Source organism: Molossus molossus, unplaced genomic scaffold, assembly GCF_014108415.1.
Source record: "Molossus molossus isolate mMolMol1 unplaced genomic scaffold, mMolMol1.p scaffold_m16_p_31, whole genome shotgun sequence".
NCBI classification, from domain to species: Eukaryota; Metazoa; Chordata; class Mammalia; order Chiroptera; family Molossidae; genus Molossus; species Molossus molossus.
This window is the reverse complement of record NW_023425368.1, coordinates 978974-992419: the sequence shown is the minus strand read 5'-3', so window position 1 is coordinate 992419 and position 13446 is coordinate 978974. Positions and strand designations below refer to the sequence as shown.

Here is a 13446-nt window from a genome sequence, read left to right as displayed (position 1 = left end):
GAGGGTGATGAAGACATTGATGGGGGTGGCCAGAGGGTGAGGATGACAGTGATGGGCATGGCCAGAGGGTAAGGATGACAGTGATGGGCCATGACAGTGATGGGCGTGGCCAGAGGAGCATGACAGTGATGGGTGTGGCCAATGGATGCCCGTGATGGGCGTGGCCAGAGGGTGATGAAGACAGTGATGGGCATGGCTGAATAATAATGATGACAATGACAGTAATGGGTGTGGTCAGAGGGTGATTATGACAGATGGGCGTGGCCAGAGGTGATGCAGGCAGCAGTGGGTGTGGCCAGAGGTGATGAAGGCATCGGTGGGCGTGGCCAGGGGTGATGTAGACAGCGATGGGCGTGGCCAGGACTCACTGGGCGCTTCCTAGGTGCCAAGTGTTTCAATGAATTCCCAGTGAACTGTGCTGAGAGCTCTGAATTGTAACAACTGACTGGAGATCAGCAAACAAGCTCGGGGAGGGCAAGTCCCTCTTCAGGTGCCCCAGGCAACGCTAGAGGAAGTTTCAACCTGAGCTACACAACAGCCAGGCCAGAGCACCCTCTCGCTGACCCCCGAGTCAGACACTCTCAGAGGGAGGTAGGGAGTGCGACTCGCCGCCTGGACCTGGAAACAAGGACCGGCCCCTTCCGAGCAGCTGACCGCTCACTGCAGAGCCCCTGGAGTCCCGACACAGCCAGACCCGCCGCCGACCCTCAGGGGGAGCTGGGTCAGGGACTGAGCAATTAACATGGCCAGGTGACCCTCAAAGTTCTTGGGTTGCAGGGAAGTATTGGGGTGTTTTTTACTTCCTTCTTTATATGTCTTTGTTTTTTGAAAGATCTCCATGCTGAACAGGTATTTCTTTTGCAATCACGAGAAAACACTAAGGTAATCTGAGTAACAACTTTCAAGATCCTTCACAGACATGAGCTCAAAAACACGCTCTTCCCGAGTCGGCCTGCAGGGGGCACCCTCGACTGATCGCCTGGAAGGGCTGGAACAAAGAGGTCTCCTTTGCATGAAACCCCGGCCTGGGCAATGCCCAGGAGAGTGGACCCGCCCCCTGGGACACCTGTGGGCAGGCCTGGCTGCGGGCACCCAGGATCCCCAGAACAGAAGCAGAGTCGGGTGGCTGGGAAGGAGCTGTCCACACTCCAGGGTGCTAGACAGAAGGACAGACCAAGTGCAGAACCCAGAAACCCCAGCACAGCCGATCCTGCCTGCCCCTCTTCCCCCGGCCCGGAGTGCGTGGTCACACTGAGGCGGCTTCTGTTTGAAAGGCCGGAGGCCTTGGGCCGCTCACCGCCCTCTCTGGGCCCTGCTAAGTCGTCGGAGACATGGAGACGTGTGCACATCTGCGAGGGCTGCTGCCCGGTGGGAGCGGGGTACACAGAGTGTCTGGTCGCCAACGGGAGGGGGCGCATTTCAGAGGAGGCACAGCCTGCCGTTCCTCGTGAGCACCTGGCCTCCTTCACTGCACTGGCCGTCACCAAGCCGGCGGCAGGTGGACACAGCAGGGTCAGGGCAGCGACTGGCCTGGGGGTCCCCTCTCTTGGTTAAGGAGGTGCCTCTGCAGCAAAGGGGGCTTTCCCAGACCGACCACCAGAGGGCGCTGGATGGATCCCGAGGGCTGAGGCTCCACCAGGATGTGAAAACCTCCCAATGCAGGGCTGGGGCTGGGGCTGGGGCTGGGGCTGGGGCTGGGGCTGGGGCCCCGGAACCAGGACCCAGGGGCTGGGTGGCTTCAGCGCTGGGACGCCCTGAGTCCATGCCAGGGGTCTCAGGAAAAGACCCAAAACACCAGCCAGCACCAGAGAAAGTGACGGTCAGGACCCCACACCCCAACCCAGTCACTTCACCTCAAGGCCGTCCCTCAGACCAGGGAGGCGGCCACCTCTGCCCACGGACCAGGAGAGGAGTGTGGGGTTCTGCAGAGCGAGGCCACCGGGCGCAGAGAAGGGTCGGCCTGGCCGAGAACATCCAAGTCGGGCCGGCAGCCGGAGGGCCACACCGCCAGGGTGCGGCTGCGTCACCTCCAGGTCCCGCTTTCTGCCTTCTGGGCTCTGCCACCTGGGGCCTCGCTGGCCTGGAGCGCTGCCCCTCGGGGTGAGCCGGTGCCCAGAGCGTTAGGACTGTGCCCGCAGCGTGAGCCCCGGCCACCCCCATCCGACGCTGGGGCCCAGACACGGTCCCTGCCCTAACCACCCAGGATGAGGGGACTCTCGGTGGGAAACTCGACCCGCTGCCCCCCACTTTTCCTTCGCTCAGTGTGCGAGAAGCCAGCCGCCCCACTGGGTCCGGCGGTGTCCTGGCTGGCAGTGCCCGCTGGGGCCTCCACTGCCCATAGCACCACCAGCAGCCACATGGCCAGCTGACAGCCCAGCTGAGGGCCGGCTGACTCCTTCCAGCCTCCTCCAGGGAAGCCCCGGAGTCCGGGAGCTGTGGTCACTGACAAGGTCTGGGCCCTACGACCCGCTGTCCCCTGAGCAGCTCCTCCCTGGCCCGGAAGCTGCCAACAGCAAGGACATTCATGGTGGCCACGGCCCCGTCTTGGGCGGACTTTGCAAACACACGAGTGTCACCCTCCCCAATGCACCGCCGAGCTAGAGCCCAGGGGCCAAGGGGGTGACACTCCCGGAGAAGCGATGGTTTCAGCCCGAGACGGAAGCTGGGCGGCCAGACTCGTCTGGAAACAGGAGGTGAGTCCAGTTTGACTCAGACCAAGTCATGACCACAGAGCTGGGGGCTGAGGGCAGAGCCAGGGAGGGGCCGGACGCAGCCCTGTTTCAGGAAAGCCATCTGGGGGTTGGTCAGGTGTGTACTGAAAACGTGGGGGGGGACAGGCCAGGAGACGCACGGGCCAGACCGTGAGGGGCAGGTCTGGGGTCGCAGAAACTGCAGGCGCTGCTGGACTACACGCCTGGCTCGGTCCTGTCCACAGCCAGATGGCGTGGGAGGCCCGGCGGACGCTCCCTGGACGGGTGAGGAAACTGAGACCCCAAGGCCATTCATCACCCTAAGCAGAGCCCCGCTCACACCACGGGGTGTGGACGCGTCCCCAGGCCACGGGGGTGCTGCTGAACCAGAACTGACCGAGCACGAGAAAGGCCAGGCAGCATGACCCAGCTGGACCCCACAGCCCACCTGCTGCACTCAGCACCCCTGGGCCCTCTGACCTCTGTGGGTGGGGTGCACGACACCTCCCAGGTGGGGCAGGTGTGTAAGGTGACGGTGGTGAGGGAAGCCGACAGGTCGTCAGGGAATCGATGACAGGCACTGCCAATGGCCAGCCCTGGCCCGTGGACACCCTGGTGGGATCCCAGTCTGCTCTCCCAGCCCAGTGGCCACCCTCCTCGCCCGGAGACCCTGACCTCCAGGCCTGGCCTGCACCACTGGGCTCCCTGGTTGGCTGGCTCTGGCAGGGCTCAGCCAATAGGAGGGCAGGGGAAGAGTGAGGCGGGGTGTTTCCCTGGGTCCCTCCCCAGGGACCGACAGCTCCCCGCTTCCTCCAGCCCTCACAGGGGCAGGACTTCCTCTCCCTGCCCGGGAAAGACGTCCCTCAGGTGGACTCCGGTCCTCACAACTGGCTGACGCGCCCCTCACCCCACTGTGCGCACAGGACTCGGGCCTTGAACTCGGAAAGCACCTGGTGCCTTGTCTCGGGGGCGCCCGGGATGGTGGGCTCGGGGGGGCTCGAGCTCCTCGGAAGGGGGCGCTCACCCAGGACCCCAGCAGACCTGCCCACTCTCCCCATCTGTCCAGAGACATCAGGAAGGTGTGTTCTGGGGTAAATGCCCCCAGAGGTGTCAGCGCTGGTGACAAGTGCACGTTTCCGGAGAACGGAGGCCTGGGCCCGGCCGGCGGGGCACCCACCTGGTGGATCTCCTGCCAGCCGTTGTCGTCCCTGCAGCACACGGCCGCGTGCTCGTGCAGGAGCAGCTCGCAGCAGGAGGGGTCGCCCCCCACGACCGCCGTGTGGTACAGCGGCGTGAGGCCGCAGCTGTCCTTGTAGTCCGGGGACGCGCCCAGCTCCAGCAGGGTCTAGAGGGAACACAGGCCGGTGTGGGTCTCACGGCCTCGCAGGCAGAAACAATCAAGAAAGAAGCGCCGGCCGGTGTGGCTCCGAGGTGGAGCGTCGACCCTGCGCCAAGGGGTCGCCGGTTCGATTCCCGGGCAGGGCCCGTGCTCCAGTTGTGGGCCCGATCCCCAGTGGGGGGCGTGCAGGAGGCGGCCAGTCCATGTTCTCTCTCATCGATGTTTCTGTCTCTCCCTCTCCCTTCCTTTCTCTCTAAAATCAATAAAGGAAAAAAGAAGAAAAATGTTTTAAGAAAGAAAGAAAGAAGCGTGTGGGCCACGCCCCTGGGCCAGGCTGACCCCGCCCTCAGGCCCTGGGCTGTCCCTGGGCCTCCCGGCATGAAGGACCTCAGGGCGGTCAGGAGATGCTGCAGACTCGAGCCCGATCTTCTGCAGAGCTGCCTGTATCCTCCGATCCCCGGGCACCAGCAGAGAGCAACACACAGTAGGAAACCATCTCGGTGTGCCCTGCGGGGGGCACTGGCGAGGGTGCGGTGAACATGTTCCCGAGGACCCCCTGCGAGGTGCCCCGATGGAGGCAGAGAAGATGGCGTTGGAAGAAGCACTGACTTGAGGGCGGCCTGCAGCTGGGGTCCCCCCCCCCCCGCTCCCGGGGCTCGGATGGAGGGTGGGCTCGTGGCATCGCCCTTCTCTGCAGACACAGTGCCCAGCGGTGCAGCAGGCACCAGCACAGCATCGGGGTGAAATGCACCCCGGCATCGGCTCCCCAAGACCCGTGCTGTGGGGGCTGCGAGATTGGCTCGATGCCCATCAACTGGGGGTGCAGCCTCCTTCCACAGAGGGTCAGCGAGGGCACCCCTGTCTGACCCCAGCCTTGACGGGGACAGAGGAGCGAGCACCATGGACAGCATATTCTTCTTCAAAATTATTTAGAGAGAAAGAAACATCGATTGGCTGCCTCCTGCACAGCCCCCACTGGGGATCGAGCCCACAACCCGGGCAGGGAATCGGACCTGGACCTCTCAGTCCAGGGGACAGGCTCCATCCACTGAGCCCCAGGCACTGGGCTGACCTCAGAGCCAGAACCCGCAGGAGACGGTGGGAGAACCCGGCCCCCTGCCGAGCACCAGCTGGAGCAGCGGTGGCTGCAGGGGGAGGGGAGGCCCAGGGACCCCGGGGAGGGGGACCCCGCAGGCCGTCAGGACGTACCTTCAGGGCGGCCTGGTTGCGGGCGCGGGCGGCCTTGTGCAGGGCGGTCAGCCCGTCTCTGGCCCGGAAGTCCAGGTGGGCCCCGCCGTTTCTGAGGGCCTTGATCACCTCCACCGCGCCGTCCAGCTGCGCCGCCAAGGTCAGGGGCGTCTCTGAGGGACCCGAACGCACACTTCAGAGCCAGCACCGGGGGAGCAGCCCGCTCACGGGCTCACTTCGCCGAGGCCACAGGGAGCCCCCGGAGAACCACATCCCCGGCCTCCTGCGGACCAACAGCACCCCGGAGACAACGGCCGTCACGCCTGGGGCCACGTGCAAGTCAAAGTGGGACCGAGGCTGGGTCTCCACGCTGTCACTTGGTGGGTCAGTGACAGAGCTGCCGCTGTGACGTCCCCGCCCCCCGAGTCAAAGCTCTGACAAGTGACGCCGGCATCCTCCCTCCCGACCTCAGGACGCCCACGGGCAGGTTGGCAGGTGCGGGAAGGGGCTGCCGGGACGCAGAGGGGAGACTCGGAGCCCTGCCCGCGGAGGCCTGGTCCGGGCGGGCTGAAGGGCCCCCGCAGAGGGGCGGTGAGGCCGCCCTTGTGATGACACGGGCTAGGAAGGGCCCCCGACCCTGCGCAGATGGCCCTGGACCAGTGTCACCAGCTGCCCAGAAGATGACAATATTCGTTATAAAACATGCTCCTCCCACTCCGTCTTCACACGCACCCAGCCAGGCGCCCTGCGGTGGCGGCGCTAAGGGCACTGGATTCTGTGCCACGGAAAAGTGCGCAGGACTCAGGGCACCACACGAGGTCCCGCCACCCAGATGCTGATGGTTCCCACGGGGCACATCCGAGCACAGTCCCAGGACTGAGAGGATGCCTCCCCTCCCCCTCGGCACAGCCCAGGACTGAGCGGGCCGCGGCGCCCTGAATTCAAGGCTTAGACCATCCATCGTCCGTTTCCCATCCCTACACCGATTCGCCCACCCATGGGCACTGTCCTGACAGCGTTCGGAATCCGCCACAGACCACGCTGCACCTTGGTTTTCCGTGGTGAGAACCTCACGCGGCGTAGGGTGGTCTGCGACGGGGCAGCACACGGCCCGTCGGGAACCCAGGACAGGGACCTCTCCAGGGACTTCAGAGAGAAGCAGCTTTATTGGATTATGACCCAAAGTATCAGCTAAGTATCGCTGCGTCTACACTGACTCTTTTAAAGGGACTGAATAAATAAGTGGGGAGAAGAGAGAAATCTCCCTTGAAGAATTGCAAATAACTGACTCTGCTCCCCTCCCCGGTCGCTGTGCCAGAGGGCAGCACGTCATGGGAGGGACCGGCAAACACTCGGCCAGGTGAGCAGGGTCCAGGTGCCCGACACGCGGACGGAGCAGCTCACCTCTGGGGTCCTCCCCAACCCAGCACCCCAGGCTGATCACAAGAGAAACAGCAGACAAAGCCCGACTTGGGGACAGTCTACAAGCTAATGAGCAGTCCCCCCGATACAGCCAAGGTCGGCCAACCCCGAGAAAGCCCAAACGCTGTCGCAGCCCAGGGGCTGACGGAGACAGGACGAGGGCTGACCTGCGGGATCCTGGGCCAGGAAAAGGACGGAAGTAACGACTGTGACATACGGGGAGCGATGGACTTTAGCCAATCACAAGGCAGATGAACGCTGGCGGGTGCCGGGCAGGTGGGGATGGGGGCGGGTGAGGGGCTCAGAGAGCACAGTCCAGTGAGCCCCGGAGTGAGTCCTGGGACGTCACCTGCACCTTGGTGGCTACGAGGGCAGGTCCTGAAGGTCCTCCGCACAGGGAGAAACTGACCCCGGGGGACGGGGAACAAGCAGACGAACCAGGGGGTCCCTTCCCAACACACACCCAGCAGGTGCTACGTCAGACCCCTGCCGCGATACAGTCACAGTCAGTTCATCTCGGGAGAACCAGGGGACGAGGAGGGGGGAGGAAATAAGTCAGTGCCCACTGGAGTCGTTAGGACGGGGGGGAAGGAGGGAGGAGGGGGGAGGAAGGGAGAAAGGAGGGAGGTGTTACAGGCGGCTTTAGCCCCAGTGAGAAATTAACCGGAGTTTGACCTCCACTGGGAATTCGAAGAGTAACATCCTTCAGCTGTAAATAAGGAGAAACTGAAGCTTCCTTTTACCCCATAAAATTGTAACTGTTAAGAACATATGTACTGCACCTGGCTAACTCTCTGTTACAAACCTGCTAATTAGTGCTTGTTTAACCCTGATTATAAAAGGGCTGAAAGTCTGCTCGGGGCTGCAGTCCCTGCGCAGGTAATAAAGCTCCAAATATTCAAAATTACTCTGTGTCCGAGTGAGGGTGACTCTCCGGGGTTACAACATTTGGAGGCCCCAGCGAGATCACCATGATGTCCCCTCCCTTTGGGTAGGCCTCCTCGGACGAGGGGAAGGAAGCCTCCGTACCCTTCGCCTCAAATCGGCTTTCGATCTGACTACGAGCTTTTCGGATCCGTCCCGGGGCTGGAGGTAAGGGAAACCCCATCCCTTTCCGTCTGCTTTCGGCTGTTCCCTCGAGGGCTGTATCGGGGCCCGGCAGGCGGGACGCCGTCCCGGCCTATGGTTTCGGATCCGCTTGCGGATTCGGCTGGTGAATGAATGAAAGTGGGCGCTCACTGTCTGTTACTGTCCGTCCTTGTGTGGTTACTGTCGTGTGCCGGCTACTTCTCCTTCCTACGGGAGGGGGAGCCGACGCGAAGGCCAGAACCCCGCTCCAGTGCCTGCTGAGTGACTCCTCTGATTTCTCTAAGCTCCTGTGACCACGGGCAGCCAGGGGGCCCAGGCGTCCTCAGGACCCTGTGTGAGTTAGAATGGCCGTCGTTTGGCGTAGAGTGGCCACCCGAGGGGTCATTCGACCTCTCCCTATTGTTTGCTGTCAGAGCTATGAAATATAGGGTCCCACACCCCGACCAACAAGTACATATAGATGTGTGGATAGATACAGCCCATGACAAACCGGGCGATCTAAGAAAGTGCCTAGCACCCCCAAACATGGAAGGGAAAGAAATGAAAGCCAAAATCGGGGGCCGCGCTATGATGCTAGCCGCCCCAGACCAAAAGGGAACTTGCCTTCCGAACAACCCTCATAGGGCTCAGAAAACCCCGGACAGTTCCGCCGCCCTAAGAACAGGCCGTCCGGTGTTGCCAGAGGACCCGATCGAGGGGCTACTAGACCCTCCCCCTTATCCACGGGGACCTCCTGAGACCCATCGATTGGCCCCTCCCCCAAATTTAGATAGTCCCCCGCAGACCCGTGGAGGAACCCCTTACAGTCAAAGGGAAGGAATCCCAGACTCCTCGGTTCCAATGCTGCCTCAGTGAGGTGCCCCACAGCCAGGGGCACCCCCAGGACAGCGTCGTGTCTATGTCCCTTTGTCAACTAGTGATTTATACAATTGGAAACACCAAAACCCCTCCTTTTCGGAGAAGCCCCAAAAATTAATCTCCTTGGTGGAGACTATTTTCCGTGCCCATCAACCGACATGGGATGATTGTCAACAGATCTTGCAGACGTTATTTACGTCAGGAGAGAGAGGGAGAACATATGGGGAAGCGGCGAAAAGCCTTTTGGGGGAAGGAAGGGGACACCCAAGTGCGCCGCCTAGAAGTAGAGGAACAGCTCCCCACACTTCCCCCCAGCTGGGATCCCAACTCCAACGCGGGGCAGGAGGCCTTACGCCACATCGCCAGCCTCTGCCTAGGGGTCTGAGGGCAGCAGCTAAGAAGCCCACAAACTTCAGTGAGATACGTGAGGTTTTACAGGGCACGATGAATCTCCGGCCGCCGTCCTAGAAAGACTCTTAGAGGCCCCCCCGGACCTCTTCTCCCTGGGACCCAGCAGCAAATGAGGATAAACGTATTGTTAACACAGCTTTGGTCTCCCAGTCGGCCCCAGACATCAGAAAGAAATTATAAACGATAGAAGGATTTGAAGGAAAGAATCTTAGTGAATTGTTAGACATTGCTCTAAGTGTCTTCCAGAACAGGGGTGATCCCGTCACGGGCCAGACAAAGCAGCTAACTAAAACTCTACTAGCCGCTCAGGGCGGAAAAATCACTCCACCAGGTCGCTATAAGAACGGACCCCAAGGAAACCAAAAGAAAAGAAAGGAAGGCCTCCCCTTGACAAGGACCAGTGTGCTTGTTGTAAAGGAAGGGACACTGGAGGAATGAGTGCCCCAAGGGGACCATGAAGGAGGAGAGGGAACAGGCTCATGACTCCCCTGGCATCCTCTTCGAGGACCGAGAATGAAGAGGCCGAGGCTCCTACAAACTTGGTCCTCAGGAGCCTACGGTGACTCGGACAGCTCGGGGCCAACCGATCGGTTTGCTGGTCGACACGGGCCACTTACTCGGTACTCAAACAGCCCCATGGACCCCTTTCCTCTGAACGGACCTCCATTGTAGGAGCCATCGGGAAGCCCAAACCCTATCCCTGGACACGGGCACGGATCACTGACCTAGGTGAGGGGACTACAACACACTCCTTCCTAGTCGTGCCAGACTGCCCCTACCCTCTCCTTGGAAGGGACCTGCTGCAGGAGCTACAGGCCACCATATCCTCTGCAGATGGAGAATCAACCCTGACTACAGGGAGACACCACAGACAATTATGGTGTCAGTTACCATATCAGAGGAATACATACTATATGAAGGGGACCCTGAGGGACCAAATAACCAGAACCTACCAAGGAAATTGCAGGGTGAGATTCCAGGTGTGTGGGCCGAGACTAACCACCCAGGCTTAGCTGCACACCAGCCGCCAATAATTGTTCAGCTCTTGAGTCCAGCTACCCGCAGACGGGTCCGGCAATGTCCGATTCCCCACAAAGCTGAGGTTGGGATTGCTGAGCACATCAGAAGACTACTACAGGCAGGTATGCTCCGGTCCTGCCAGTCAGCCTGGAACACGCCCTTGTTACCTGTGAAGAAGCCAGGGACAGGAGACTATGGCCCTGCCCTGGACTTAGTGAGGTAAATGTTCGGATAGAAACCATACATCCTACTGTGCCGAATCCTTACACCCTTTTGGGCCTCATCCTGCCCCCCAGGACCTTCTACACGGTCCTGGACCTGAAGGATGCCTTCCTCTCCCCGCCTTTATCACCTCTGAGCCAACCCCTCTTCGCCTTTGAATGGACGGATCCTGAGGGGGGGTTTTCTGGACAGTTGACATGGACCCGCCTGCCACAAGGATTTAAGAAGCTCTCAGCAGGGACCTCCTCAGATTCCGAGAAAGCCACCCGCAGGTAACCCTCTTGCAATATGTAGATGACTCCTTCTCACAGCCTCTTCCTTGTAGGAATGCCCAGAGGGGACACGAGCCATCCTGGAGGAGCTGCAGGTACTGGGTTACCGAGTGTCAGCCAGAAAGGCTCAGCTATGTACGCAGGAGGCAACCTACCCAGGACACCAACCAAAGGAAGGTAGGAGGTCCCTCTCCAACAGCAGGATCGAGCCGTCCTCCAGACTCCAGCCACCAGGAGACAGGTACGGGGATCCTAGGGGCTCCTGGATATTGCTGACTATGGATTTTAGGCTTTGCGGAAACAGCAAAACCACTGTATTCCTGCACGGGGGGAAGGGCACTGAACTTATTTGGACTGAAACAGAACAAAGGGCATTTGAGGAACTTAAAAGGGCCCTCACCTCCGCTCTGGATGGCTCATTCAGCTGCTGCTAGATGCTTGGCCTGCGCCAAAGTAAACGCAGCCCCCCCCCCCCCGTACCCCCAGCCTCGGGAACCTGTGACCACGGACGAGAACCTGGAGAACACTGGGAATTAGACTTCACTGACATGGCACCAGGAAGAGTTAACTACAAATATCTACTTGTCTTTATTGATACCTATTCGGGATGGACTGAAGCATTCAGGATGGACTGAAGCTTTCCCCACAAGAAGAGACTCTGCTCACATCGTCATCAGGCATCTACGCTCTGGGATCAACCCTCGATTTGGCCTTCCCCTAGCATTGGGGTCCGACAACGGTCCGGCATTCATGGCCAAAATATCTCAGTTACTAGCAAAGACCTTAGGGATAGACTGGAAATTACACTGTGTTTACAGGCCTCAGAGCTCAGGACAAGTAGAAAGGATGAATAGGACTCTAAAGGAAACATTAACTAAGTTACATTTGGAGACGAGCGAGAATTGGGTAAGTCTCTTGCCCTCTGCACTATGGCGCACCCGCTGCTCACCGTATCTAAGGAAACTCACCCCTTTGAAATTATGTTCGGGCGACCCCCGCCCATTTTACCTCAGCTTAGTTCTGAACGGCTTGCTGAATTTCATAACCGAGATCTCTTCAAGTCCTTACAGGCTATTCAACTCCTTCGAGACGAGACTCGACAGCTCCTTCAACGACCTGAAGGACAAGCTCTGCCATCCCCGACTCAGACGTGCAACCCAGGGGAGTGGGTTTGGCTGAAGAGACACCACCCTGAGAACCTTGAACCCCGGTGGGACAGACCATACTTAGTCATCCTATCTACTCCAACTGCTGTAAAGGTCTCAGGGGAAAGGTACTGGATTCACCATACCCAGGTAAAACCAGCTGCCCCCGACCAAGTTCCTGAAAAATGGATGACGGTGTGGCAGGAGGACCCCCTAAAACTAAAATTAATCAGGCCCTCTGCTTCCTCCTCGTCCTCTACCCCTTCCTAACAAGCACCCAAGGCAACCCATTCAGTAAGTCCAAACGGGTAATCACGAGAACCACAGATGGAACTGTCATCTCCTCCAATGAGACATACGGGGAGGACCCTACCCTCTCCTTCGACCTCGCTCGCCTGTTCGGAGATGACACCTGCATGAGCCTAGAAATAAAAATAGGGGAGGACTAATCCTATCTGGCTGGGCACGGCCAGGACAACGTGTAGATGTCACATTATGCCTGTCCTCACCCCCCACCCCCACCCCAAAATCTGTCCCGTGGAACAGCGGCCGACTATTACTGCAGATCCTGGGGATGTGAAACTTGGGCTTTAGGCTGGGATCCGGGGAGAAGAAACGACCCTCTAATACATCCACAGGCATACCACTCCCCGACCTGGAAAACGTAACCCGACCACCATACCTCTTCCTCCAGCACCTCTTATGTGCACACTAGGCGGCGCCTGCTGTGTTTATGCTAATAATCAGGAGTCATCAGAGAGAGTGTTCGGTTCTTAGAAAGCGCCTACCAAAGGTTGTCATTAGATGAACAACAGGAATCAAAGATCTGCTCTGTAGTAAGACCAGTGGGGAATGTTACAGGCGGCTTTAGCCCCGTGAGAAATTAACCGGAGTTTGACCTCCACTGGGAATTGGAAAAGTAACATCCTTCAGCTGTAAATAAGGAGAAACTGAAGCTTCCTTTTACCCCATAAAATTGTAACTGTTAAGAACATATGTACTGCACCTGGCTAACTCTCTGTTACAAACTTGCTAATTAGTGCTTGTTTAACCCTGATTATAAAAGGGCTGAAAGTCTGCTCAGGGCTGCAGTCCCTGCGCAGGTAATAAAGCTCCTAATGTTCAAAATTACTTTGTGTCCGAGTGAGGTTGACTCTCCTGGGTTACAACAGGAGGAAAGGGAGGAAGGAGGGAAGGAAGAAGGGAGGGAGGAAGGAGGGGAGAAAGGAGGGGAGAAAGGAGGGAGGAGGGAGGAGGGAGGGAGGGAGGGAGGGAGAAGAAAGGGGGGGAGGAAGGCCCAGCCCCAAAGGTCCACAGAGGTGACACTGAGCACCCCTGGCTGGTTTGTCCCCAGGACTGGAGAGATCTGGGTTCCAGCAGGGGTGGGACCTTTGGGTGTGTGCATGTCTCCCAAGGGGCAGGGACAGCTCCCTGGTGCGCTCACTCACTCACTCATTCACTTAGTCAACAAGTATGTACAGAGCCGCTGCCGGGCACCTGTGGGCAGCTGGAGACACTGTGGGAGCGGACAAGGGCTGGCCCAGCGCCCACGGGGCAGTGACAGCGCCCTTCCAACCCAGCGGAGCGTGTCGCGGGAAGGCCGCGTCACCCGAGCTCGGCGGGGCTCCGGGCCGCTCTTACCTCCAGTGTCCAGGTCATGGAAGTTCGGGTCCAGGCCGCGGTCCAGCATCTTCACGATCTTCTCCACCGAGCGGTGCTGGATGTAGTCCATGCACTTCTTCAGGTTGGTCTGCAGGGAAATACACGATGTCTGCACGAGAGTCTGTGGG

General features: G+C 59.5%; 1 protein-coding gene across 1 annotated transcript in view; it reads right to left on the bottom strand.

The window, feature by feature from the left end:
• Positions 1–13446, bottom strand: part of SHANK2 (SH3 and multiple ankyrin repeat domains 2) — a 306758-nt gene that overhangs the window by 281473 nt on the left and 11839 nt on the right. The window contains exons 4-6 of the mRNA XM_036281110.1: positions 13298–13406; positions 5239–5390; positions 3868–4035 (exon numbers count right to left, since the gene is read on the bottom strand). Coding sequence (XP_036137003.1) covers positions 3868–4035; positions 5239–5390; positions 13298–13406 — 429 coding nt within the window. The remainder of the gene's footprint in view (positions 1–3867; positions 4036–5238; positions 5391–13297; positions 13407–13446) is intronic.